Consider the following 26,935-nt stretch of genomic DNA (forward strand, 5'->3'; position numbering starts at 1 on the left):
GATAGCCATTATTGTTTGCCCACACTTCCAAACTATTGAAATCACCCTGTAAATGTTGTACATCAATAGTATCTCTGAGTACCCTGCCTATCTTTTCATTATCAGCAAACAATACTGAAGATCTTCTGTCAGCTCCTTTTCACTATCTTTAATGTATAGATTAAACAACAACGATCCCTGGGCACACAAATGGTCACCTTAAATCTAGCAGATGCACATCCCCCATATATCACTTTCTGATATCTGCCCATCAAACACTAACGTATCCTTTCATAAACAAGTCTGGTTTATGAAAGAATAGTATCTTATAAAATGCTTTATGAAAGTCCAACAGCATCATAGTATATCCATTCCCTTTATCCAACTCAGCTGTAACATTATTATAAAATATGAACAAACTGCTCAGATATGACTTCCCTTTAGTAAACCCATGATGTTCCTTGCAAAGTATATTTTGTTTGTCCATCCATTTCTGTAGGTGAGTTCTTACCAACTTCTCTGAAAATCTTTACAATTACTCCGGAGTTTTTTTTTTTTTTTTAATGTATAATTCCCATCCACGAAAGGTTATCCATGAAAGGAGGTGCTTAATGGTCAAAGCTGTATAACTGAGAGGAGACCTCCACATAGCCTTTAAAGGAATGCGGAGAACCGACCAGGGCTTCTGACATAATGTCCAATCCTCACCTTCTCGTGGTGCACCCTGTTGGGTATCTACTTTGATACTGAACGAACGAGGATCGGCTGGCAATTTGGAATTTAGCCGACCAAATTGTATTCTTATTGGTTAAACCAAAATAAAAAATGATGGTACAACATGACAAAATTTCATGCAGGCTGGGACGTCGCCCGGTTAAACAAGGCCCCATTGTTTTCGCCATGGAACCAGGGCGAACAGCGAAAAGTCAGCTACTGGAACAAATCTGAAAACAAACCCCAACTCAACATCACCAGAGTTAAAGATCGGTACTATCAACATAAGAAGCCTGAATGGCAAAGAAATGGAGCTAGCTGAGGAATTAGATAAGTACCAGATCAACATAATAGGGGTGACTGAAACAAAAAAGACCAAAACTGGTGAGATCTTTCTAAGCAATAAATACAAAATGTTATATTTAGGCAATGACAATCAAGGAAAAGAAGGAGTAGCCATAGTATTCAACACAAAATACGAGGCTAATCTTCTTGAATGGCAGTCAGTCTCAAGTAGAGTAATGTGTGCAAATATGAGAATGGGGAACTGGACAATGAGACTTATTTGTGCCTATGGTCCCACAACAGGTTCTACTAAGGTAGAAGTGGAGGAATTTTTTGACGCCCTAGAAAAAGCAACTGACACAATGAAAAAGGAAAAGTTGGTCCTTGTTGGGATCTAAATAGCAGAGTAGGAAATGATTGCGAGACATACAAAAATATTATGGGAAAATTTGGAGAAAAGAGCAAAGCTAATAATAATGGCAAATATCTGTTGGATTTCTGCTCAGGACATGGACTGGTTATTACTAACACCATGTTCGAACATAAAAATGTACACAAATTCACATGGAGAGAAGAGGCTAGGAATAAGAAAAGTCTCATTGACTATGTTATTGTTGACAGTGATGTCTTCTCCCTGGTGCAGGACACCAGAGTGTACAGAGGATTTGAAATTGGAAGTGATCACCATTTAGTCTTGAGCAGGATAAAATTGAATTTCATATTGAAAAGAATAACATGTAAGAAAGTTTTAAAGCGAATAAAAGTTGAGCAGCTCTCAGATGTGAACTGTAGACTAAAATACAGAAAGATTATTGAAAAGAAAATGAAAGAGTTTGAGAACAGGAATCAAACCTTAGAGATTCAGTGGCAAACTCTGAAGAAAACATTGATTGATTCTGCCAGAAAGGCATGTGGTGAGGTTGTGTGCAAAGATAAAAAAATCAGAACTCCCTGGTGGACACAGGAATTTAAAGAGGCAGTGAAGGAAAAGAAGAAAGCATATCAAAAGTTCCTGGCAAATAAGTCAGCCTTTACTCTTACAGAATACAGAGACAAATGTAAGAAAGCTAAACAGTGTGTAAAACTAGCTAAACAAAAGTCATGGGAGGACTTTGGCAAGAATATAGACAATAAATATCAAGAAGGTGGCAAAATATTCTGGAGGTTGTTGAAGAAGCTTAGGAATAGAGGAAAGAGTGCTGTAAAAGGAGTTAGAGATGATAAAGGTTACATGAAAACAGGAGAAAAAGATATCCTTGAAGTATGGAGTAATTACTTTGAAAAACTGCTAAATAAAACAAGCAGTGATGAAAGCACAGTGATAAAAAACACTGACCAGGCATGCAGTCAGGAATACATATCCATACTTGAAGTAGAAAAAGCCATCAAAGGCTTGAAATGTGGAGAGGCAGCAGGAGTAGATGATATTCAACCAGAAATGCTGAAGTATGGTGGTATAAGAGTCTTACAGTGGCTGCACTGCATAGTTCAGAAAGCCTGGACAGAGGGACGAATTCCCGATGATTGGAGTAGAGCTCTCATAGTACCCATACATAAAAAGGAAAATAAAACTGAATGTGAGAATTACAGAGGTATTTCCCTACTGAGTGTTCCTGGCAAGATCTATGCCAGTATACTTGAGAAACGGTTGAGAAGAATTGTGGAAGAAAAGCTTGTTGAAGAACAAGCTGGATTCAGGCCAAATAGAGGCTTTCAGGATCAGATCTTCACTTTACGACAAATAGTTGAGAAAGCATAGGAATATAACAAAGATCTATATTTAAGTTTTGTTGATCTTGAAAAGGCATATGACAAGGTGCCAAGAGAGAAGCTATTCAATACGCTGCAGTTATAGTGTGTCAATGGGGCATTATATCAAGCAATACTTAGTCTTTATTTGAGTTGTAAGGCAGCAGTTAGAATTGAAGGAAGTACAGGAAGATGGTTTAATGTTAAATCTAGTGTGAGACAAGGATGTACATTATCCCCTCTGTTATTCATTATCTATATGGATCACATTATGAAGGAAAGTGGTATTAAACCTGATATCAAAATTGGAGATGTTAATGTCAGCTCTTTGCTTTATGTGGATGATGTTATACTTCTAAATAAATCTGCTACAAGTCTGCAAGATTCTCTGACTAAATTGAATAGCTGTTGTAATAGATATGGTATGAAGGTCAGCAATAAAAAGACAAAGATAATGAAAATAGGCAGAAGCACTGAAAATATCAACTGCATTGTGAATGGAGAACCTATAGAACAAGTAAAACATTTCAGCTTCTTAGGCACACTTTTTAGTGAAGATAGTAAATTAAATATGGAAATAGACAACAGAATCAACAAAGCTGGTATGGTAGGAAGTCAACTGAATAAATTTATATGGAATAAGAGAGAAATTAGTCAGCACACTAAATTAGCTGTATACAAGACAGTGTTCAAACCAGTTTTAACTTATGGATCTGAGAGCTGGGTCAGAAGTAAAACACTTGACCAAAGACTAGAGACCGCAGATATGAGAGTCCTGAGAAAGATTAGAGGCGTGAACAGATGGCATCAATGGCAATATCATATTAAAAATGAGGATATTAGGAAAGAACTTGACATTGTCAGCATCCAGGAATGCATTAGCAGAGCTAATCTCAGGTGGTATGGTCACTTAAATAGAATGGGAGAAGAAAGATTAGCAAAACAAGTGTTCTCTGCCAGGTTGGCAGGAAAACGACCCAGAGGAAGACCAAGATATAGGTGGATTGATACAGTACAAAGTACCTTAGACGATAGAAATATAAGATCTGATAATGATGGAGTCTTGACAAGTAACAGACTGATTTGCAGAAAATTGCAGATAGGAAGTTAGTAATGATGTAATTTTTTCATGTAGTACTGTCATATCCTGTACACACCTTGAGGGTACATAGCAGGAATTTGATGATGATGATGATAATGAAAGGTTATTAAAAAAACTATAGTACATTTTACATCGTGAGTGGACTATGGGGTTTTTTTGTTGTTGTTGTTGCCATTTTTATCAATTTTACATACATTTTTTGTAATTTTTAAAAATTTATTTTTACATAGTCCAGAAACCCTGATCTAGAGACCAAATATGAAACTTCTTCAAGTCACTTCAGGCCTCCAATAAGCAGGATGGCAGTTTCACACCAGGCAATGAAATTTATCTCCATCTAAAGACGATCACAAACATCCACTCCCACAGGGGATTTGAACCGCAATCTGTTGGTTGGAGAGTGGGCACTCTAACCACTTTGCCAACCAGGCTGGCGATACTGATAAGTCGATAGTTAGAAACATCAGTCTCTGCACCATCCTTGTTTGTGCAATGGTATTATCATAGTTTCCTTCCATTCCTGTGGGATCTTTCCTGAGCTAAGACTCAAATTATACAAACATGTCAAAGGCCTAACCAACAGTTTGGCTGAACATTCCTTTAGCACATGTGATGATGTCCCATCTGTCTCAATTTCCAAATTCTTATCTAGGTTATGCCAGCATCTGTAGAACCTCTCTCTCTTTATCCAATGTAGTCATAGCACTATGTTACGTACACCAGATTGATAGCTCTTGTTGAAGTGAGCACTCATTATATTTGAACTACCTCATTTGCTTCTGATACTAGAGTACTATCTGCATTCAGTAAAATTATTCTTCCACGGTCATTCTTTCTTTTAGCAGAATAACAATTCTTTTGGACTGTCTTTAGCCTGCACAGCCAATTTCATTTCATACTTCAACTTAGCTTTCTGTACAATACTGATACCTTTTCTGGCCTGAGCTTTATATATTTCATAACTCCTCATACTCTGATTTTCAAGATATTCCTTCCACATCATCATCATGATCTTCTTCTTCTTATGGATCTCTTGTTTAATGAGAATTTGCTATTGACAACAGAAGAATTGAAGTCAGAAAGAGTAGAAGTACATCAGGAGCACAGGGATGTAGAGGGCAGTTCATTTGAAGCTATCTGATGTGAAACAGAGAACAAAAGGAGAAAATATGTAATTTTGTTGCTATAATCCAGGGAGTATAAGGGAGAATGTAGATGACATGCATTGGCAAATTAGCATGATGATCATCAATGCAGGTCAAGTACTTATGGGGGATTTCAACTATGGGGACAGACTGAGAGGGAGGAAGGAAATGGTATTTATACAGCTGGTGAGAGATAATTACCTGAGACAGCATGTAATGGAGGAGACACAAGATTTGAAAGTGCTGGATCTGGTCATAGCATCGGAGAACTTATCGGCGAAAGTGATCATATAGTCTTGACATTGGAGACTGCTAGACATGCAGTCTCCCAGGATTTTCTCTTAAGAAGGGAAATATGTGGAATTACAAACCAGATGATTACAACAAGCTGAAGAGTCAGCTTTCAGCAATGCCATGGCAAAAGAATTTGGAGGGGAGAGATTTTAGTCGTGCATGGGAGGTGGTCAAGGAATGTTTGAAGAAAGTGGTATCAGAATGTATATCCAGAGTCAGAAGGATAAATCACATAGGAGTTAGATACATGAATATCTTATGGAATGTTTATAAAGAAAAAGGTGATCAGCATGCCCATAAGCAGTACAAAGCACAGGAAAGAAGGGTAACATGTATGGAAAATAAGACCAAAGCTTATTATGAAAGAAAGGTAGCTGATGAAGCCAAAAGAATCTCCAAAGAGTTTCTTTCACTATGTGAAAAGTAAAAATAGGAACGACTATGGAAGGATGACATTAAAAAGTGCTGATGGTGGAGAGCTAACAGAATCAAACCAATTAGTTGAATTACTGAGTGAGCACTTTGCAGGGGTATAACATCTAGCTGGTGATATTACAATACCAGATATGACATTGACAGATAGGAAAATAGAGGTTGAAGAAATGGAGGTGCTCAAAATATTGCAGAACCTCAATCAAACACAGCCATGAGATTAAACAGCATATTCACCTGTGTATTATGAGAATGTGCTAAGGAATTATCAGCTCTTCTGATCAAGCAGGTTAATTTAAGCCTCAGCACCGGGAAGATGCCAATAAAGTGGAAAGAGGATAATGGTGTCTTGGATAAAGGAGACTCCAAGACAGATGTAGTAAATTATAGGACAATCAGCATCTCGGGAGTAGTGGTTAAGGTATTGGAGAAATCGGTGAAAGACAGAATTTGGGGAATTCTGTCTTTCTGAGAATATGGCTTGGAATGTGATACTCTATAAGCGACAACGTGGTTTTGTAAAAGGTAAGTCTTCCCTTAGTAATTTGCTTATTTTTTATAATAAAGTGACAATGGTGTTGGATAAAGGAAAAGGTTACTCAGTGATATTGTAAACTTTGCAAAAGCATTTGACAATATTCCACACAGAACTCTATAGCATAAATTTGAGAAAATGAGAATGGATATTCTGGTGATTTGGAGTAGAGAGTGGCTAAATGAACAGATATCAGTGATTTATGGAAGAGTCGAGTCCAGGAGAAGGCAGGTGACCAGTAGTGAATTCTGTGGTACAGGATTCACCACTGATACTTAGTCCTCTGTTGTTTAATTTGTACATCATAAGAAATGATATAGCTGTTTGCTGATGATTATGATGCGAAACTGAGAAAAGCAATAGTAAATAAACATGATGTAGAGATCCTATAAGATGACTAGCAATATGGACAAAGATAAATGGCTGCCAGCTTAATATCGCCAAGTGTAAGGTGAAGCCAGAGACTTGGATGTGATTGTGGACAGGAAGATGTTCAGAGTGCATACTGCAAAGGTAGCCAAAACAGCACATCAGATTATATGGTTGTTGAAGAAAACACAAACAAGCAGGGATACAAAAGTTATTGTTTCCCTTTATAAGGCTTTAATAAGGCCACATCCAGACTACTGCATGTAGATGTGGTCATTAGGATTTTGTGGGAATGAAAGTGTTGGAGAGGATCCAGAGGCAAGTGACAAAGACTGTCTATATGTCTTATGAGAATAGATTTCAAGGTCTATGGGTTTCAAAAACTAGCTGATAAGTGAAAAGAAGAGACATGATGAAAGCATAAAAATTATTAAAAGGGTTTTATGTGATTGACACTGAACACTTTTTTTTAGTACATGACAGGAAGGGGAAAAAATGAGGGGTCACCCATGTAAACTGTGTAAAAGTGGTTAGCAAGAGTGTTAGGACTAGAGTTTTTGTTTGGAGGGTGGTGAATAGGCATAATGAGTTGGCAGAGATAGTTGAGTGCTTCATCAGTGAATGAATTTAAGGAGATATGATAGGTATTGTGTGAAATTGCTAGTGTGTGTGTGTGTGTGTGTGTGTGTGTGTGTGTGTGTGAATAATAGATCTCCTACAACGATCCTTCTGTCTCCATAGAGATACCTGTTTCTTCTTCTTTGAGTGGCATCTCCTATCAGAGGTTGGCGACCACCTTGGCAAATTTTGAGCCAAGGCGGTCGCTTCAGAGCTCATGCCAGCCAAGATTTTCTTCATCTTCCTTGCCCTCTTCTTCCATTTATCTTTCCTTTTATAATCAATTGAAGTATATTATATTTTTCATTATTAAGTAGGTGACCAAGATATGTAGTTTCCTTCTTTTTATGATATCTAAAAGTTCATGTGATTTCCACATTTGTTCCAGTACTTCTTGATTACAAGTTTTTGCTGTCCATGGGATTTTTAACATTCGCCTGTAAAACCAAGTTTCTGCACTGTACAGCAGTACAGACCATATGTAGCATTTAACCATGCATGCTCTAAGCTCTAAATTTAAATTGCGGTACACAATGTTGATTTCATCAGAAGAAAAATTTTTCTTGCCATTTTAATTCTAACTTTTATTTCCATTCCTGTATTGCATTCTTCATTTAACCAGCATCCAAGATATTTAAACTTTGTTGCTCTTTCTATTTGTTTCCCATTTAATTCAGAAAGTGCTGAATTAAAAATTGGTTTCTTGCTTATGACCATGAATGTAGTTTTGGTGATTTTATTCTTAATCCCATTTTTCACTCTCTTCATTCGCTAGTTCCAGAAGATTTTGAATATCCTGAATATTGTCAGCAACATATCGGATGTTACTGATGATTTCACCATTTATATTAATCCCTTCCTCTCTTCCTTTTAAAGATTTTTTTGAAATATTGTTTCTGAGTTAAAAAGAAGAGGCAACAGCACACATCCTTGCTTCATTCTTCCTTTGATATTAATGGAGTCTGTAATAACGTCACCAACTTGAACAGATGCCTTTTGGTTCCAATATAAGTTTTCGATGATCGTGACGTCTTTACCATCTAATCCAATTCTTTTTAATAATAATCCAATCCTTTTAGTATGTTGAACTTCATCAAATGCTTTCTCAAAGTTGATGAAGCAAATCAATACTTACTTGTTTTGGTCACTACATTTTTGGAATAAGATTTGAGAGCAGAAAAGAGTCTTTCATTCCCAAACTGTTTCTAAAGCTGAATTAGGTATCACTTATGGTGTCTTCACATTTTCTGTATATTTTTTTTTGAATTATTTTCAGAAACATTTTGAAAAGATTTGAAAAGAAAAATTTTGAACAAGACTCATTAAACTGAGCATTCTATGGTCAATTACAAGTTTGCGCATTTGCTTTTTCAGGTAGCGTGATGAAGGTCGACTGTAACCAGTCTTGAGGGATTATGACTGTATCGTAGATCTTATTAAATAGCTTTACTAATATAATAATGTTATTGCCTTCTAATAACTTGACTATTTTTGCTGATATTCTATCAAGGTCTAAGACTTTACCATTTTTAGTTGAGTTCAGCACATATTCTACCTCTGATCTTAGAATGCATGGACCTTCTATCTGTTCATAAGTATTTTCTGGGTTTTGTCTGTTATCTGTAAAGAGTTATTCTACATATTTCACCCATTCTTGTATTTTGTCATCCTTTTCGGATATTATTTCTCCCTTTTTGTTTCAAAGGAGACGTAGTTGTTGTTTTTTTAAATATACCCGAAGTCTCTTTCCGCTTTTTGTGTAGATTAAAACTGTCATGCTTTTCCTGTAAAATTTCTATTTTTTTACATTTTTCATTCATCCAGATTTCTTTTGTTTCTTTGATCTTGTCTTTGATAATTTTCTGAACCTCTTTATATTTTGTTGGACTATGATTTTTATATGATCTGCGTTGATCCATGAGAGAAAGAATTTCGTCAGTTATCCAATCTTTCTTCTTTACTGCTCTATCAGGACACAAGGTATCAGTATGTTTCTCTATGAAGACAGATTTCAGTTTGTCCCATGATTCATCACCCTCATGACATAAACATTCTTAATAAGTGCTATCTCTTGATTCAGATCTTGACTCAGTTTTTTCCTTATCTTTGGGTTTGGGTTTTTAGCTTTCCTAGATCAAACCTTTTTTGTTGATATTCTTAAGCATAGCTTTTAGTCTAAGTTTTAATTCTGTCACCAGCAGATTATGATTAGAAGCAATATCTGCACTAGGATAGGTTTTTGTACTCTTTTTGGAACTTCGAAATCATTGATTAATTAGCAAGTAATCAATTTGGTTTCTGACTTTATTTGCACTATTATCCTGTGGTGATCGTCAAGTATAGCCTTCGGGATGGTAGCCTAAATCATGTGTTTGTGATTATTAGTTCCTCTTCTTGGCAGAATTGAATAAGATGGTCTCCTCTCTTATTTCTTGTTCCCAGTCCATGTTCGCCAACTATATCTCCACTTCTACCTTTCCCAACTTTAGCATTGAAATCACTCATAACGATGTTAATATCATGTTTCTTTGTGTTTTTCATTAGTTCTTTTAAGTGATTATAAAATTCTTCGATCTCAGTATCATTCTTGTCAGCAGTAGGGACACAGACCTGTATAAGATTAACATCTAGTGGTTGACTTTTCAGTTTCAATATCATCATCCTATCTGAGCAGGGGATGAAGCTCAACAGTGACTTACTGGCATCTTTGTTTAATATTATTCCAACTCCGTTTTGATGGCTGTTTTCATTACTTCCAGAGTGGTACGTTGTCATGTCATTAACTTGAGTTTTGCCTGATCCTGGCCACCAAACTTCACTCATTCCTAAAATCCCAATTCTGAGTCTTTTCATTTCCTGGATAGCATTTCTCAGCTTACCTCATACAGGGTTCTGACATTCCCAGTTCCTAGTTTTAGTGGGCAAACTATTTTGAGCACCCAAAGATTCTTTGCATCCCCTGTCCCATTTAAGGGATGCTGGGAATTTGGGGCCATTTGTGTATATTGCTCACCATGGTATTATTATACCTGTATAATAATAATAATAGTAAATAAATAAATAAATAATTTATTTTGCTTTTCTAGTTATGCTCATAAGCCTTTCAGTTTTTAATGACTACCCTATTCAGATTTCAGACTCGGAAAACTACAATGAGCATTCAAAGTGGTAAAAAAAACTTCAAATTTTTTCAAAATTAAGGGCATACTGATTTCACTGGTGCCTTGCACACAATATCACCCCCCCCCCCACACACACACACAATGTTCTAGTTTTCCTGATTGAATTTCAATTTTCTTTCTTTCTCTCTCTCTCTCTCTCTCATTCTTTTGCTTGTTGAACAATACTTTCAAGAGATCCCCTCCAAATCCATCTGAATGCAAACTATCAATCACACATAAGTTCTTTTATACAAATTCACTCCCCATGCATCTAAAACTGCATACCATTCTTCCTATATGACTCATTTGCAATGCATGGTCTTTTACTCTTTCTCAAACATTATTCTTTATATGGTTTTAAAATGCGTTTCATCAATCTTTGCTTGTAAAGCAATAATTATCAAAAATAGTTTTGTACTTCTTTATATTTTAAAAATTTACCTTTTGTGGTATTGAAGCTTGAGCACATATATGGATTAGAGTAACACCTGGTAAAGGAAGTTTGACTTGAAACGTCCATGGAAATGAAGACAAAGAAATTGGTTTTTTCATTTGAAATGGGCCCTGCATAAAAATTATAAAAAATTTTAAAGCCAGCTTATGGTAAGTGATAAAACTGCAAAATCCTAATATTTGTTTCTACTCCTGCTACTATCTATCTTTTTATATTCAAGTTCTCATTCTTTTATAATATGTAATAAAGACAAATCCCTAACTTATGAACATAATGAGTTCTTGGAAATGTGTTCATAAATTGAATTTATTTTTTATCATAGGATAAATTGTTAAATTCATTAAGGCATTTCTGAAATAAATTATCTTTATATGAAAAAAAAAAAAAAAAGCCTCTTTATCCTTCAGCTCTCACAACAATTCCTCTCCAAATAGTGCCTTCCTCTTTTCTTCTTTTCAGTGGATGACCATTCATAATTCTCAATGGCCACCATTCTTCTCTCATTCTCTAGTGTCCATACCATTTCAAACCTTCTCCTCATACCGTTTCAAATCTTCTCTTCAACTTTCATCTGTTCCTTAGCCAATCCACAAGAGTGGCTCTCATACTTTGTCTGAAGTAATCCATCTTCATGACTTCTTATTTCCTTGGAGTTAGTGAGGATCTAATACTCACATCCACAGGTCATTATACTCTGCAATCATCTGCTTAGTTTTTCCTCAAGACATTATGACTCATTACCATGAATGGTAATTCATGGTTGTAATAGATGTAATTGTAATAGCCTGTTGTGTTCAAAATGTTATATGTACTTCATATTGGCCAGACTTCTCCATCATGGAGACAAGATACTTGAAGGCATCCATTGATTTCATGCTTCTCACCTCTAAATCAAGATATGTTGCACTATCACTTCTGATTACTGGGTACTTGGGTTTTTAACAGACTTTCAGGTCCCCATGGCACTGCCTGCTCCATTCCTCCAAGTATATCTTAAACAATGTTGGTGATGTACAGCTTCCCAACTTGAACCCAGATTCTACCAGGGATCCCAATCTCTTCTGAAAGAGATTGGGATCCCTGGTAGATACATCTGAACCATCTCTACTTTTCCCCCATCAACATTTCTCCAGATCCACAAAAATCAAATGGAGTTCTTTATTTTTTTTATTTTTGTGGATATGGAGAAAGCTTATAATACTGTCCCAAGGAAGAGAATGTGACAGTCACTGGGGGAAGGGCAGCTGTAGAAAGATAATATAAGGATAAGAATAGTATAATATAAGGAAAATATATTATCCACACAAGACCTTCCTGTTGTAAAATATACTGTTCTATTTTATTGAGGATATTTTGAATTCAATTCTATCCCTTATAAGATATTTATATCTTACAAGGGATAGAATTAAATTATTTCTCTATAATTCTTAGAATCTTTCTTCCTAATCTTCTTCTTCATCATCATCATCAAATTCCTGACATATACCCTCAAGGGGTGTACAGGATATGATAGTACTATATGAAAAATTTACACCGTTACTAACTTCCTATCTACAATTTTCCTCCAAATCAGTCTGTTACTTGTCAAGACTCCAGTATTATCATTATCAGATCTTATATTTCTATCGTCTAAGGCACATTGTACCATATCAATCCACCTATATCTTGGTTTTCCTCTGGGTCATTTTCCTGCCAACCTGGCAGAGAACACTTGTTTTGATAATCTTTCCTTGCCCATTCTGTTTAAGTGACCATACCACCTGAGATTAGCTCTGCTAACGCATTCCTGGATGCCGAAAATGTCAAGTTCTTACCTAATATCCTCGTTTTTTAATATGATATTGCCATTGATGCCATCTGTTCATCCCTCTAATCTTTCTCAGTACTCTCATATCTGCGGTCTCTAGTCTTTGGTCAAGTGTTTTACTTCTGACCCAGCTCTCAGATCCATAAGTTAAAACTGGTTTGAACACTGTCTTGTATACAGCTAATTTAGTGTTCCGACTAATTTCTCTCTTATTCCATATGAATTTATTCAATTGACTTCCAACCATACCAGCTTTGTTGATTGTGTTGTGTATTTCCATATTTAATTTACCATCTTCCGTAAAAAGTGTGCCTAAGTAGCTGAAATGTTTTACTTGTTCCACAGGTTCCCCGTTCACAACACAGTTGACATTTCCAACAATTCTACCTATTTTCATTGTCTTTGCTTTTTAATGCTGACCTTCATACCATATCTATTACAACAGTTATTCAATTTGGTCAGGGAATCTTGCAAACTTGCAGCGGATTTATTTAGAAGTATAACATCTTCCGCATAAAACAAGAAACTGGCATTAACATCTCCAATTCTGATATCATGTTTAATACCACTTTCCTTCATAATGTGATCCATATAGATAATGAATAACAGAGTGGATAATGTACATCCTTGTCTCACACCAGATTTAACATTAAACCATCTTCCTGTACTTCCTTCAATTTTAACTGCCTACTTACAACTCAAATACAGACTAAGTATTGCTTGATATAATGCCCCACTGACACCATATAACTGAAGCATATTGAATAGCTTCTCTCTTGGCACCTTGTCATATGCCTTTTCAAGATCAACGAAACTTAAATACAGATCTTTGTTATATTCCTATGCTTTCTCAACTATTTGTCGTAAAGTGAAGATCTGATCCTGACAGCCTCTATTTGGCCTGAATCCAGCTTGTTCTTCACCAAGCTTTTCTTCCACAATTCTTCTCAACCGTTTTTTCAAGTATACTTGGTAGATCTTGCCAGGAACACTCAGTAGGGAAATACCTCTGTAATTCTCGCATTCAGTTTTAATTCCCTTTTTATATATGGGTACTATGAGAGCTCTACTCCAATCATCGGGAATTCGTCCCTCTGTCCAGGCTTTCTGAACTATGCAGTGCAGCCACTGTAAGACTTTTATACCACCGTACTTCAGCATTTCTGGTCGAATATCATCTACTCCTGCTGCCTTTCCACATTTCAAGCCTTTGATGGTTTTTTCTACTTCAAGTATGGATATGTATTCCTGACTGTATGCCTGTTGAGTGTTTTTTATCACTGCATGTTTCATTTAAGAATTTTTCGAAGTAATTACTCCACACTTTAAGGATATCTTTTTCTCCGGTTTTCATGTCACCTTTATCATCTCTAACTTCTTTTACAGTAATCTTTCACCCATTTCTAAGCTTCTTCAACAACCTCCAGAATATCTTACCACCTTCTTGATATTTATTTTCTATGTTCTTGTCAAAAGTCCTCCCATGACTTTTGTTTACTAGTTTTACACAGTATTTCACTTTCTTACATTTGTCTCTGTATTCTCTAAGAGCAAACGCTGGCTTATTTGCCAGGAACTTTTGATATGCTCTCTTCTTTTCCTTCACTGCCTCTTTAACTTCCTGTGTCCACCATGGAGTTCTGATTTTTCTATCCTTGCAGACAATCTCAAAACATGCTTCTCTGGCTGAATCAATCAGGGTTTTCTTCAAGGCTTGCCACTGGATCTCCAAGGTTTGGTTCCTGTTCTCAAACTCTTTCATTTTTTTTTCAATAATCTTTGTGTATTTTACAATTCACATCTGAGAGCTGCTCAACTTTTATTCGCTTTAAAACTTTCTTACACGTTATTCTTTTCAATATTAAATTGAATTTTATCCAGCTCAAGACTAAATAGTGATCGCTTCCAATTTCAAATCCTCTGTACACTCTGGTGTCCTGCACCAGGGAGAAAACATCACTATCAACTATAACATAGTCAATGGACTTTTCTTATTCCTTGCCTCTTCTCTGCATGTGAATTTGTGCACATTTTTTTGTTGGAACATGGTGTTAGTAATAACCAGTCCATGTCCTGAGCAGAAATCCAACAAGTATTTGCCATTATTATTAGATTTGCTCTTTTCTCCAAATTTTCCCAAAATATATTTGTGTCTGACAATCATTTCCTACTCTGCTATTTAGATCCCCAACAAGGACCAACTTTTCCTTTTTCATTGTGTCAGTTGCTTTTTCTAAAGCCTCAAAAAATTCCTCCACTTCTACCTTAGTAGAACCTTCTGTGGGACCATAGGCACAAATAAGTCTCATTGTCCAATTCCCCATTCTGATATTTTCCCACATCACTCTACCCGAGACTGCCTGCTATTCAAGAAGATTAGCCTCGTATTTTGTGTTGAATACTATAGCTACGCCTTCTTTTCCTTTATTGTCATTTTCTGAATATAACATTTTGTATTTATTGTTCAGAAAGATCTCACCAGTTTTTGTCTTTTTTGTTTCAGTCACCCCTATTATGTCGATCTAGTACTTATCTAATTCCTCAGCTAGCTCCATTTCTTTGCCATTCAGGCTTCTTATGTTGACAGTACCGATCTTTAACTCTGGATGTTGAGTTGGGGTGTGCTTTCAGATTTGTTCCAGTAGCTGACTTTTCGCTGTTCGCCCTGGTTCCCTGGCGAAAACAATGGGGTCTTGTTTAACCGGGCGACGCCCCAGCCGGTATGAAATTTTGTCATGTTGTATCATCATTTTCTATATTGGTTTAAGCCAATAAGAATACAATTTGGTTGGCTAAATCCCAAATTGCCAGCCCATCCTCATTCGTTCAGTATCCAGGTAGATACCCAACAGGGTGTACCACGAGAAGGTGAGGATTGGACATTAGGTCAGAAGCCCAGGTCGGTTCTCCGCATTCCTTTAAAGGCTATGTAGAGGTCTCCTCTCAGTTATACAGCTTTGACCCTTAAGCACCCCACTACTCTTCTTATAGATAGATGATACATATATAGCAAATTCCACACATAATGGATATCTCCACCTAAAATCACTTTGTTGAATATCACTGTCAGGGCCTGTAATACTTTACTACCACCATACTTAAACATCTCTACTACATCATGCTAGGGTCAGTTGCTTTTCTATTTTTTGATGCTTATACAGCCTGCATCAACTCCTTCACTGTTGAGCCAAATGTCTTTTCTCCTGATAATTCTCTTCCATCTTCTTGATATTCCACTCCATCCTTCATGTAATAAAATTTCACATCTCTTAAAATCTTGAAGGGAAATAATATTAAGTCATGCTCAAGATATATAAGGAACTCTTACCTGTTGCCCAAATCACCAGGCCTCAGCAGAGTAACTATATTCCACTAGGTATTCAATTTCACTGCACTTTATTTCTCACACTTGTTTAGCCTAATCACCATTCTTTTCATTTCTTAATATTGTTGTGCTGCTTAACCATCTCTTATATGTCCTCTTCCCTCCTCTTTTCCTATATTTTCCCTTCATTTGTTGACTTGTCCATTCTATATTTACTCAAATTTTACTTTTTCTTCCAAACTTTCATTTAAAAAAAGAAATATAACTCAGATGCAGATCCTTCTCTGGCTAAATACAATTTCTACTCAAGATGTTGTCTATATAAATGTCATATACTACTGTCCTGTAACAGTCCTATTCTGTATCTGGCCATCACAATAACTCTACCACTGTCCTGTGATGTCTTTTGACATCTAGACATAACAAAACACACACACACACACACACACACACACACACACACACACACACACACACACACACACACACACACACACACACACACACAGAGAGAGAGAGAGAGAGAGAGAGAGAGAGAACAAACAATCTTATCACCATATAATGATATGTCCTACATTGAGCTCCATGAAACACTCTTACATCTTGAACAGTTGCTATTCTCTCATATCTGGTGATTGGAAATGATGAGTGGAAATCTAGCCGAGGATAACTAAGAAATCCTGAAGTTGAAATTTGTGCATGCATAAACAGACAAGATAAGTGAATTTTATATTTAATGTGTCAATATTGTCTAATTTGTAGTTTGAGTGTTACTGTGAAATATATGAGTGTGGAATGCAGTGTTCGGATAAATTTCTTAGGTATTATTAATATAAATTCATTGTTCCTGATAGTATCCTGATATAAAATGGTAGTGAAAGGCAAACTGTTGCATAGGTCGACGCGGTGTCTGCAGAGAATCTTAACGTATTAAAAGCACAGTATGAGCAGCTGTGTGTATGACAAAGGGACCTCCTAGATGAGTCTCTGATGACATGGGGTCTTAGGATAATAATAATCACCTATGTCACCTACAATCTATGTATTTAATCCATATAGATAAGAAGAAACACAGAATGTTACATTCTGTGTCTTCATCTGTACCAAGGCCAATATCTACAGCTTCTACCTTAAATAAGGGACCACGTCTATCAACAATATCTATCAATTACTGAGATAGAGCAACACCTCATGTGGAACTTATGCAGGAAACTGCAAAGCAGGCTCTCCTAGAATATTACCATATAAAGTGGAACCCATCTGGTACCCTTTTCTGAATTTCAGATGGCAGCACACTTCAAAATCATTACATCTATTGGTCTATATCCAAACAATCTTTGAGCTATTTTTCTCACTTTTGCGATAAACTTCTGAACTTCATGTCCACCATCAACATAATACACAGCTACACACATACATACACAACATGCATACAGTGGCTCTGGTGAATTGAGCAACACTGGGAATAGCATAATTTGGCCCAATTATACAAAGTTGCATGTACGGAGTTTAAAATGTGTATGTACATAAGACAAAAAATAATTATTATTACTATCAGACCTCTATGGAGTTAACCACTCATCATGGGAGGTCCTCCATCACACACACACACAGCTCATCACACTGTGACTTGAACACATTCACTGCCTCCACACTCACCATACTTCTGGGCAATACATTCCAACCACCCACAACTCTACAAGCAAAAAACCTACCCCTCACCACGTTTTGCTCACATCTCCACATGGCCTCTTGTTCTCCCATCTCCACCAATTCTATGAAAAATTCACAAGCCTAGTGACCTACAGTAGATGGTATAAACTCCCCAACTTACACCTTATCTAAACACCTAGCTAATCTATTAGGGCAGCACATAAGGTCATCTGCATCTTACATCAAAAATTCATCTCCCACTTTGTTCAGAAACTATCAATTTTCTACATATCATCCAGTGGCATCCTTGCAAAAGTCCTGATGTTGTATTCCTCTTTACTAATGTTTCTGTAAATGATGTGTTACAATTCCTTGACGATCTCTTTCCACCAGAAGTTACTAACTTATTTGAACTTTGTCTCCAGCTCAGTTTTTCCCCAGTGGAACAATGTTTAACAGGCAAAAATTTGGACTTGCTATGGGCATCCTCTCCCCCTCTCCTCCTTCTGCTGACCTTTTTTATGGAGAATTTTGAGGCTTTACTAATGGAAATTAGTCAAAATCCACTTCTACCAGCAGTATGGTAGAGATATGTTGATGACATCTTTATTATTAGGAAACATGGCCTCAAAAGCCTGCAACAGTTTCTCCATTCTCATATGCCTACTATCAAATTTACATTACAGCTCGAAAAAGATGGAACCTCCATTTTCTTGGATGTTCTCATCACTAAAAAGCTGGACACCGGTGTTACACTTGAAGTGTATTGTAAACCTACACGTGCAAGATGTTAACTTCATGCCTCATCCCTTCACCATCCTTCTCAAAAATTAGGTATAATCCACACCCTAAAGAATAGAGCAGTTTCTACTATAAAATGATGACTGATCAAAACAGAGCTCCAGACTCTGTCAATTTTTTTGTCCTCAATGGCTATTCCAAAAAAAAAACAAAAAACAATTGACAGAATTTTATTTTTGAACCCTAACACTCCCAATAACCATAATATTCAATACAAACATTCTAATACATTGCCATATACTGGAAATCTATTGATCAAAATAGCATCTCTTTTTCAAAGATCACAATATCAGAGTAACATTTAAACCAATTCAAACTGCTTGCAGCCTCTTGAAGTCTCCTAAAGATAGAAACCTTTCTACAAAGGAGTATACCCTATGCTCATGTGGTTTAGTCTACATAGGACAAACAAGTCATGGATTTGAGGTAAAAAAGAATGAACATGTTGCAGATGTTGACCATAAGAGAAAAGAGATGCTATTTTGATCAATAGATTTCCAGTATATGGCAATGTATTAGAATGTTTGTATTGAATATTATGGTTCAATATGAGTGATTGAAAAGATCTGATTTGTCCAACCACATTTGGAACTTTTAAACCATGATTTACATAGAGAAGAGTTTGTATTCCAGACTTCTGAAGAAATCGGGTATCGTCATCCATTCACACAGATCACTGAATAAAAACCAAGGGCCATAATATTAAATGATATATGGAAATCTCTTATTATATCTTTTAACATTAGTGATTTCAATTTCACCAACAATCATCTTCTATCACTAACTGCAGACAGCTAATGCATGCCAAGCGATTTTAAGTTCATTAGTTAGCATGCATTTACTTATCTGTCTCTTGTAATGTTTTTTCAGTATTTAATCAACTTTGTTATCTGCATATTTATAGGTTTTTTTTTTTATGTGTTAATCCTGTAGAATACACCAGTTCTATTTTAAAGGGTGAAAGCAGTAGATGTATTTAACTTAATTTAACAACTAATAAATTGCTGTTAAGTGCAGCTGACTGTGTGATAAATCTGAAAGGATATAACTACTTAACTACTGCCTTCTACCTTTATTAGTTAAATAATCAATTTCCTCTCACTGGGTTCTTTTTTAATTTTCCTGTGTATACCAGCCCACACACAGCATTTGCTGACTATAGGTTTTGTGATGTTTCTTATGAGCATGGGAGTGATATAGCAAAACTAAATTTTAAAACAATGGATCACATAACTCTTACACTCTTTCCTCTATATATACGTACTTCTCTCTTAAATTATTCTCTCTCACTGACCTCAAATCCTATTCAGAGCACTGTTGACGACAGTAAGCTCCATTCATCTTCATTTGATGTCAATAGTCTTTGTAGTGCTGAAACATATTATTATTGCATCCTCCATGGAGACGGCAGACTCATCATGGCAGGTTCATTCAACTGACAACATATTTATCGTGCTGAATCTTAAAATCTTTAACTACTTGCATTATCAACACATTCTGGTAATGCATTCTATTCACTGACAATTCTTCATGCAAAAAATCTACTCCTCACCCTCCCCCCCTCTTCACCACATTCTTACATAACTTCCAGAGATGGCCTCTGGTTCTTCCCCTCTCACTTTCTACTCTTTTTATAATCCCATCTGGATTAATCCAATAAAATCCTCTCACTAATTTAAATGTCTCTATCATATCACCTCTTTTCCTCCTATCCACCAAACTCTGTAATCCACATTTCTTCAACCTCTCTCTCCATAGCCAGCATTCCAAAATCCAGCTTCAAGATATTCTATAACTATGATCTACTTGCTAATCTCCAGTGGAGTGGTGATAACCTTGTCAGCTTCAATATTACCAAAACACAGTACTGTTTCATTCATTGAAAGAAAGAGTTCACTTCACCTCCCTATACATTTGATAATGCCCAGATCTGCAGGAAAAATCATATTTCTCTCCTTGTGCTGACTTACAAGTCCAATCTTTCCCGGATAAAATTCATGACAGTCGCCTCAATCTGGAAAAATCTCAGAAATTCCGTATTGACTCAAACTACAACAAAGCAAACCTATTATAACAAACTACTGAAAAAGTCTCTGTCAAAACCAATAGGCAGTATTGATATTTTACAGAAGTTCACTATAGCAAAATTTGACACTTTGCAAGCACTCTGCACTGGAATATCAGAAACCAGGTCTACATGTAAGCATTTTCAAAAATTTTAGAGCACTAATAGTGACAGAGCCTACAATTATAAAACTTGGTCAACTAGTGAGCTTTGGAGGTAACATTACTTTTTTTACAAATATAACAGTTATTGAAACTCAGTATCATAATTATCAAATTCCTAGATATGTGCCCTCAGAGGTGTAGGAGGGGGGGGGGTATACAGGATATTATGGTAACTTCCTATTAACAATTTTCCTCCAGATCTGTTATCTGGCAAGATTTCAATATTATCAGATCTTATATTTCTGTTTTTTAAGCACTTCTTACCATATCAATCCACCCAGATCTTGCTCTTTCTCTAAGTCTTTTTCTTGAAATCCTGGCAAAAAAAAAAAAAAAAAAAAAAGAAAGAAACACTTGTTTTGCTAACCTTTCCTCCTCTGTTCAGTTTAAATGACCATTGCACCTGAGATTAGCTCTGCAAACACATTCCTAAATGCTAACAATATCCAGCTCTTTCCTAATATCTTAATTTTTAATATGATACTACAATTAATAACATCTGTTCCATTAATAATTCGATACTACAATTAATAACTTCTTTAATCTTTCTTAGAACTCTCATATCTGTGGTATATGAGAGTTCTCCAGTCTTTGATCAAGGGTTTTATTTCTAACCTAATGCTCAGATCCAGTTAAAATTGGTTTGAGTACTGTATTTTATAAAGATAGTTTAGTGTTTTGACGAATTTCTCTCTTATTCCATATAATTTTATTAGGCTGACTTCCCATCATACCAGCTTTGCTAATTTTGTCCATTTCCATATTTAATTTGCATAACACTAAAAATTGTGCCTAATTAGCTGAATGGAGGTTTGCTCTCCATTCAAAATGCAGTTCATGTTTCAATGCTCATGCCTATTTGCCAATTTTCTTATTTTTTAATTGCCAGTTTTCATACCGAATTTATTACAGTATAGTTATTCAATTTAGTTAGATAACCATGCAGATTTGTATTGGATTTATTTAGGAATATAACATCATCTGCATAAAGCTTTGCTACCTGAGATTAACATTTCAATTTTGATATCAGGCTTAATGCCACTTAATTCATAATGTGATCCATATAAATGGTGAATAACAATAGAGATAATGAACACCCTTGTCTTAAACCTGATTTAACCTCAGACCATCTTCCTGTTCCTCCTCTTCAATTCTAACTGATTGATTATAGACTAGGTAATGCTCAATATAATGTCCCATTTACCTGAACCTTTTTGAACAGATTTTTTCTTGGCACCATGTTATGCCTTTTCCAGATCTATGACACTTAAACACAGATCCTTATTATATTCCCATGACTTCTCAACCTAAAGTCTTAAAGTGAAAATCTGGTCATGACAACCTCCATTTGGTCTGAACCTAGCTTATTCTTCTCCAAGCTTCCTTTCCACAATTTTCTTTGCCTTTTCTCGAGTATACTTGTATAAATCTTACCAGTAACAGTCAGTAGGGAAATTTCTACTGTTCTCACATTTCAGTTCTTTCAGTAGGGAAATTTCTACTGTTCTCACATTTCAGTTCTATTTCCGAGTACTACGCATGCTTTACTCCAGTCATCTGGAATTTGACCCTCTGACCAGACTTTTCTGATAAACTGTTTGCATATGTATGTACACTAATCCAGAAGATCCTGAGATAGTCTGGATGGCCAAATCATTCTAGCTCTTTAGCTTTACCCAGGATGCACCACGTGGAGGTGAGCTAGAGTTGCACTCTGTGTGTGATGGCATATGCATGTATTCTTTTTAGCTAAATGCTAAATAAATAAATAATAACCAAACTTTCTGAATTAAGCAGTACAGCCACTGTGAAACTTTTATACCTGCATATATCAGCATCTCTAGTCAAATATAATCTACTCCAGCCTAATTTGCATTTCAGATTTTTGATAGATTTTCTATCAGTATTGATATGCACTCCTGATTTCATTCCTCTTGAGTGTTTTTTACTATGCTGCTGTAACCAGTTGTTTCTTTCAAAGTACAAGTAATTACTTCATACATCTAGAATATCTTCATCTTCAGTTTTCATGTTATCTTTATTATTTTTTTATTCCTTTTTACAGTATTCTTTTCTCCATTTCTAAGCTTTCTCAATAGCCTCTAGAATATTTTGTCACCTTCCTGATATTTATTTTCTTTTTTCTTACCAAAAGCTTCCCATAACTTTTATTTAGCTAATTTTACAGTGCTTCATTTGCCTTTTACTTTCTCAGTAAAATCAGAACTCCACTATGGAGTTCTGATTTTTCTATTCTTTCAATTTGACCACATGTATATCTGGATGAATCAATCAATATTTTATACAGGGTCTGCCAAAGAATCACAAAGGTTTGGTTGTTATTTTTAAACTTAGTGTCATTAAAAAGATATTCCTTTCAACTACTGCCTTTTTTTTTGTCCATTATGCTAAAAATTCAGTTATTTCATATAAAAACTCCCAATTTATTAAATAAAAAAGAAGGAATAATAATGGGCTGGGATGTTATCTTATTCCCTTACTCACCCACCCAATCATTTTTTAATAGAAAAATTTGAAGCAATAATAAATCATTCAAAAACCAACAAGACTTGAGAATGTCAGTGCAGTTATTTTATCAGTTCACTGTTATCAGTGCAACTGATAAAATAACTGCACTAACATTCTCAATGGTCTCTTGAGTTACCCACCCACCAGGTTCTTTCACTGGAAACTCAAATGGATCTTGTATGCTCAGTTTACTGAAAAACTCACCCATACAAGAATATATTTCCTCAAAATTTATATGTGATTTATATGTAAATCTTTAAAAATCTCAATTGCTGAGCTTCTCCACCTAAAAAAATGCCTTAACTTCAGATTTGAGAGTTCACACTATGGAATGTGTTCAGAACAACTTTTGTTTTCTTTCAATATTATCTCTGCTCAGAAAAAGTAGCCCATTCTCCTCATCTTCAGTATATGCTTAATTGTGAATCACCTGAAAAGTAACTATATCCTTACTGCAAAGTTTATTCCATTCTTATCATATCTTAAGCAACTTTCTGCAACCTCCTCTCTTATTTCCTTTCTTTCTATTAACAAAAAGAAAGTCCAATCTGTATCAAATCTGGTAAGCTATGCTTGCCAATTTACACATATATATATATATTCATGATATTTCATTACTTTAATTCTATTAACCAAAGTAATTAATGTTTTATGTTTTATGTTTAGAAAGTAATTAATTAGTCAATTTGTATTAATGTACAAACAAATTCCATGAACATTAATATTTCTGTGGTTTAGCAGATCATTTAATTTCCAGTATTGAAACCACATATTTGAAAACATAAAACAGGTTTATTAAAATAAATATGATAACCTGACTAGTTTTGTATGTCATTAGACTTAGGAAACAAAGTGACCTAGGTCACTTTATTTATATGTATTAGAGTTGAAGTTCTGATACCATCTGCTGTGTGTAATTCATTTTGTACTAGTCGTTTTTATAAAAGTCTTGTATTCCTGATTTAAGTCTGATGACGTATGAAGCTTGTCAGGTTATATGTTTATTTTAATAAACCTGTTTTATGTTTAGAAACAAGTGGTCACAATGCCAGAAATTAAATGAATACAAATTCCATGTTTAAATTATCTTAGCAAGAAATTATGTTCTTGTTTTTAGAATTTAGTTTCTTAACTGAATTAAATTTACTATGTTATAGCTAAAATGAAGTTTAAAATATGATTCAACACCTTTGGGAGAACTGAGTACTTATAAAGGTATAAAACTGCCTTATAATTTCATATTACCTCGTGTGCTCTGATCTTGGAAAACTGGGATGCAGTAGGAAAAGCAGGGGATCCCATATTAAACCACACATTGTATGGATTTGTATATTTATTATTTATCTCATACACAGCCAATTTCAGGTTCTTGTCTTTATGTAGGAAAAACGAAATGTCAATGACTAATCAGTAAAAAGAAAACAATTACAACACAACAATAAAATCTAAGAAAATGATTACTGAAGATTTTTTACTAAATAATTTAAGGAAATTACAAAGTCAACTAGGATATATATTAAAATAAATTTTAATATACTTCAATATTTTGGCAACATCATGTTAACATTTTCAAGAAACTTAAGAACAAGACACGTGCATGCAGGCACAACAAACAGTAAATGAGGAAAAAGCAGGAAGGCTACTATTTCTCCAAAAGTCCTGATGATGCCTCCTAGCGGACAATGTTGGTATTCTTGGGTGATTGGGCTGAAGGTCTTCTGATGTAGGTTTCCCAAATTTGAGGCAGTCTCATCCAGCCAAATTTGTTGAGGTTTGGATTGTTTCTTAGGGCTGAAGCTGATTCCATGAAAAGCCTTTCATATTTGTATTTACTACGGTGTATTATCGTGGCTTTCTTCCACCTTATTCTATGGCAAGTATCCAGTGCATGGTCAGCAAGACCAGAGTGGCTGTATTGGTGAAACCGGATGTAGTCCTTATGTTCTGAAATTCTGATATTTGCTGTCCTGCCTGTCAGGTCCCCCCCCCCCCCTCACAACAAGGATTACTCTAAATCCATCACCATACCCTATATCTGAGGCACCTCGGAAAGAATTACAAAAATCCTAAAAAAATATGACTTAACTTCTTGTTACAGACCATATAAAAAATTGGCATCCCTTATCTGCTCTACTAAAGACCAACCTTCCCCCCCCCCCCCCCAGACCTACCTGGTGTATACCAGGTCCCTTGCAGCTGTAAGCTGTCATACTTTGGCCAAACAGGCAGGACAGCAAATAACCTGCCACTGAGAAGAACTCTCGCCATTGGATCTACCCCGTGGCATGCAAACCCCACCACTGATCAGAGCTGCTCACGACTTCTCCATTACTTCAAGGTGGAAGTAATGGAGAAGTCATATTTCCATATGCCAGTTGCCAAAAGGTGTCACACGTTATTATTAAATTCTCTGGATTAGAGATAAGATGATGGAAGCTTTTTCACTTGGCTGTGCTACCAATTATATATTTGGTTTAATCTTTTAGCCAAGTGTAATCTGAGGTATTTTCAGGACTGGGGCAACTCGTGGCAACGGTGGTTTAAGTTTTCATCACTTGCCTTAGTATCCCATAATGCAAAGCACATCTCTTTGTGGACATGTATAATGCCATGCATTAAGGGAAGGGGAGGAAATATGACTTCTCCATTGCTTCCACCTTAGTATCACCACCTCTGGGTCTGGCTCCCACTGATAAGACCTCATTAAAGGTCGAAACCGGTCTGGGTAGTGACCCTTCCATTAATGCATAGCATTATCATGTCTGCAAGGAGATGTGCTTTGCATTATGGGATACTAAGGCAAGTGATGAGACCTTATACCACCTTTGCTACGAGTTGCCCAGTCCTGAAAATACTTCAGGCACAAACTTTGTTTGCTTTTACACTTGGATAAAGGATTAAACTTAACGTGACCAATTTTTTTACAATGAAAAGGAGGACGAAAAAATTTAAGAAAAAAGTACAACGTAAATAAATGAAACATCTTATTAATTTAAACAAAAATACACTAATTATGCTTACATCCCTTTTAATTATTTAATTAAACGAGTATTTTTCCATTGAATGGATATTTTTTGTCAATATATCATTTTCTAACAATATATTGGAAATTTCGGAGCAAGAAATATCCTTCATATTGAATTTTACAGTAAGTGCTGCAGCTAGAATATCAACATTCAATCTTGATTTCTCACTTGTCCAAAAATCATTACCAATTGAAAAAACTCTTTCAACTGCTGCATTAGTTCCAGGGCAGCACAACGTAAATTCAGCAAGAATAACTAAATTTTCATATGGAATGTGTTCATTTTTGAAATGGTTAAATATTTCCACCCATCTTTTATCAATTTCAACATGTTGATTTTCCCATTATTCTAATTTATCAGAATTTAAATATACATTCAGTCTTCTAATTTCTTCAAACAGACAATTGTCATCGATTTTAATATCAGGCATTTCTTTCGATAAAAACTCAACACAATTTTCATATCTGCCCAATTTACTTGCGATGAAGTCAAAAAACACCATTGAAAACTGTTATTTCCTGTGATATTTGTTTCAGACCATTCTTCGACATATTGGAAACATGTTTGGTAAAAATTCTGCACTTTTTTGGTAAACTTTTCCGTTATGCCCGGATTTGATTCCTCTAAGTTTGACAATTTTCTTTTTATTATTAAGGGAATAAATTTTTCTTCAAATCGTGATTTATATTGAAGGACAAAATCGTTCAAAATAAGACTAACTTCTGTAG

The 26,935-nt window shown here is 35.5% G+C and overlaps 1 protein-coding gene across 9 annotated transcripts in view; it reads right to left on the minus strand.

Moving 5' to 3' along the window:
- The window catches only part of Idua (alpha-L-iduronidase), a 288,729-nt gene that overhangs the window by 49,115 nt on the left and 212,679 nt on the right, over nt 1-26,935 (minus strand). For 8 of the 9 annotated variants that reach the window (XR_016548188.1, XR_016548187.1, XM_090391167.1 and 5 more), the window contains 2 exons: nt 24,427-24,584; nt 10,825-10,947 (listed from right to left, as the gene is read on the minus strand). Coding sequence is in view for 7 of the 9 variants with exons in the window: in XM_090391167.1 (XP_090247293.1) it covers nt 10,825-10,947; nt 24,427-24,584 (281 nt within the window). In the remaining 2 variants the exon portion in view is untranslated. The remainder of the gene's footprint in view (nt 1-10,824; nt 10,948-24,426; nt 24,585-26,935) is intronic. The other variant, XM_090391164.1, reaches the window with a different exon arrangement.

This window comes from Typopeltis vanoorti, chromosome 4 (genome assembly GCF_054136105.1).
Source record: "Typopeltis vanoorti isolate ZY-2024b chromosome 4, IOZ_Tvanoo_1.0, whole genome shotgun sequence".
NCBI classification, from domain to species: domain Eukaryota; kingdom Metazoa; phylum Arthropoda; class Arachnida; order Uropygi; family Thelyphonidae; genus Typopeltis; species Typopeltis vanoorti.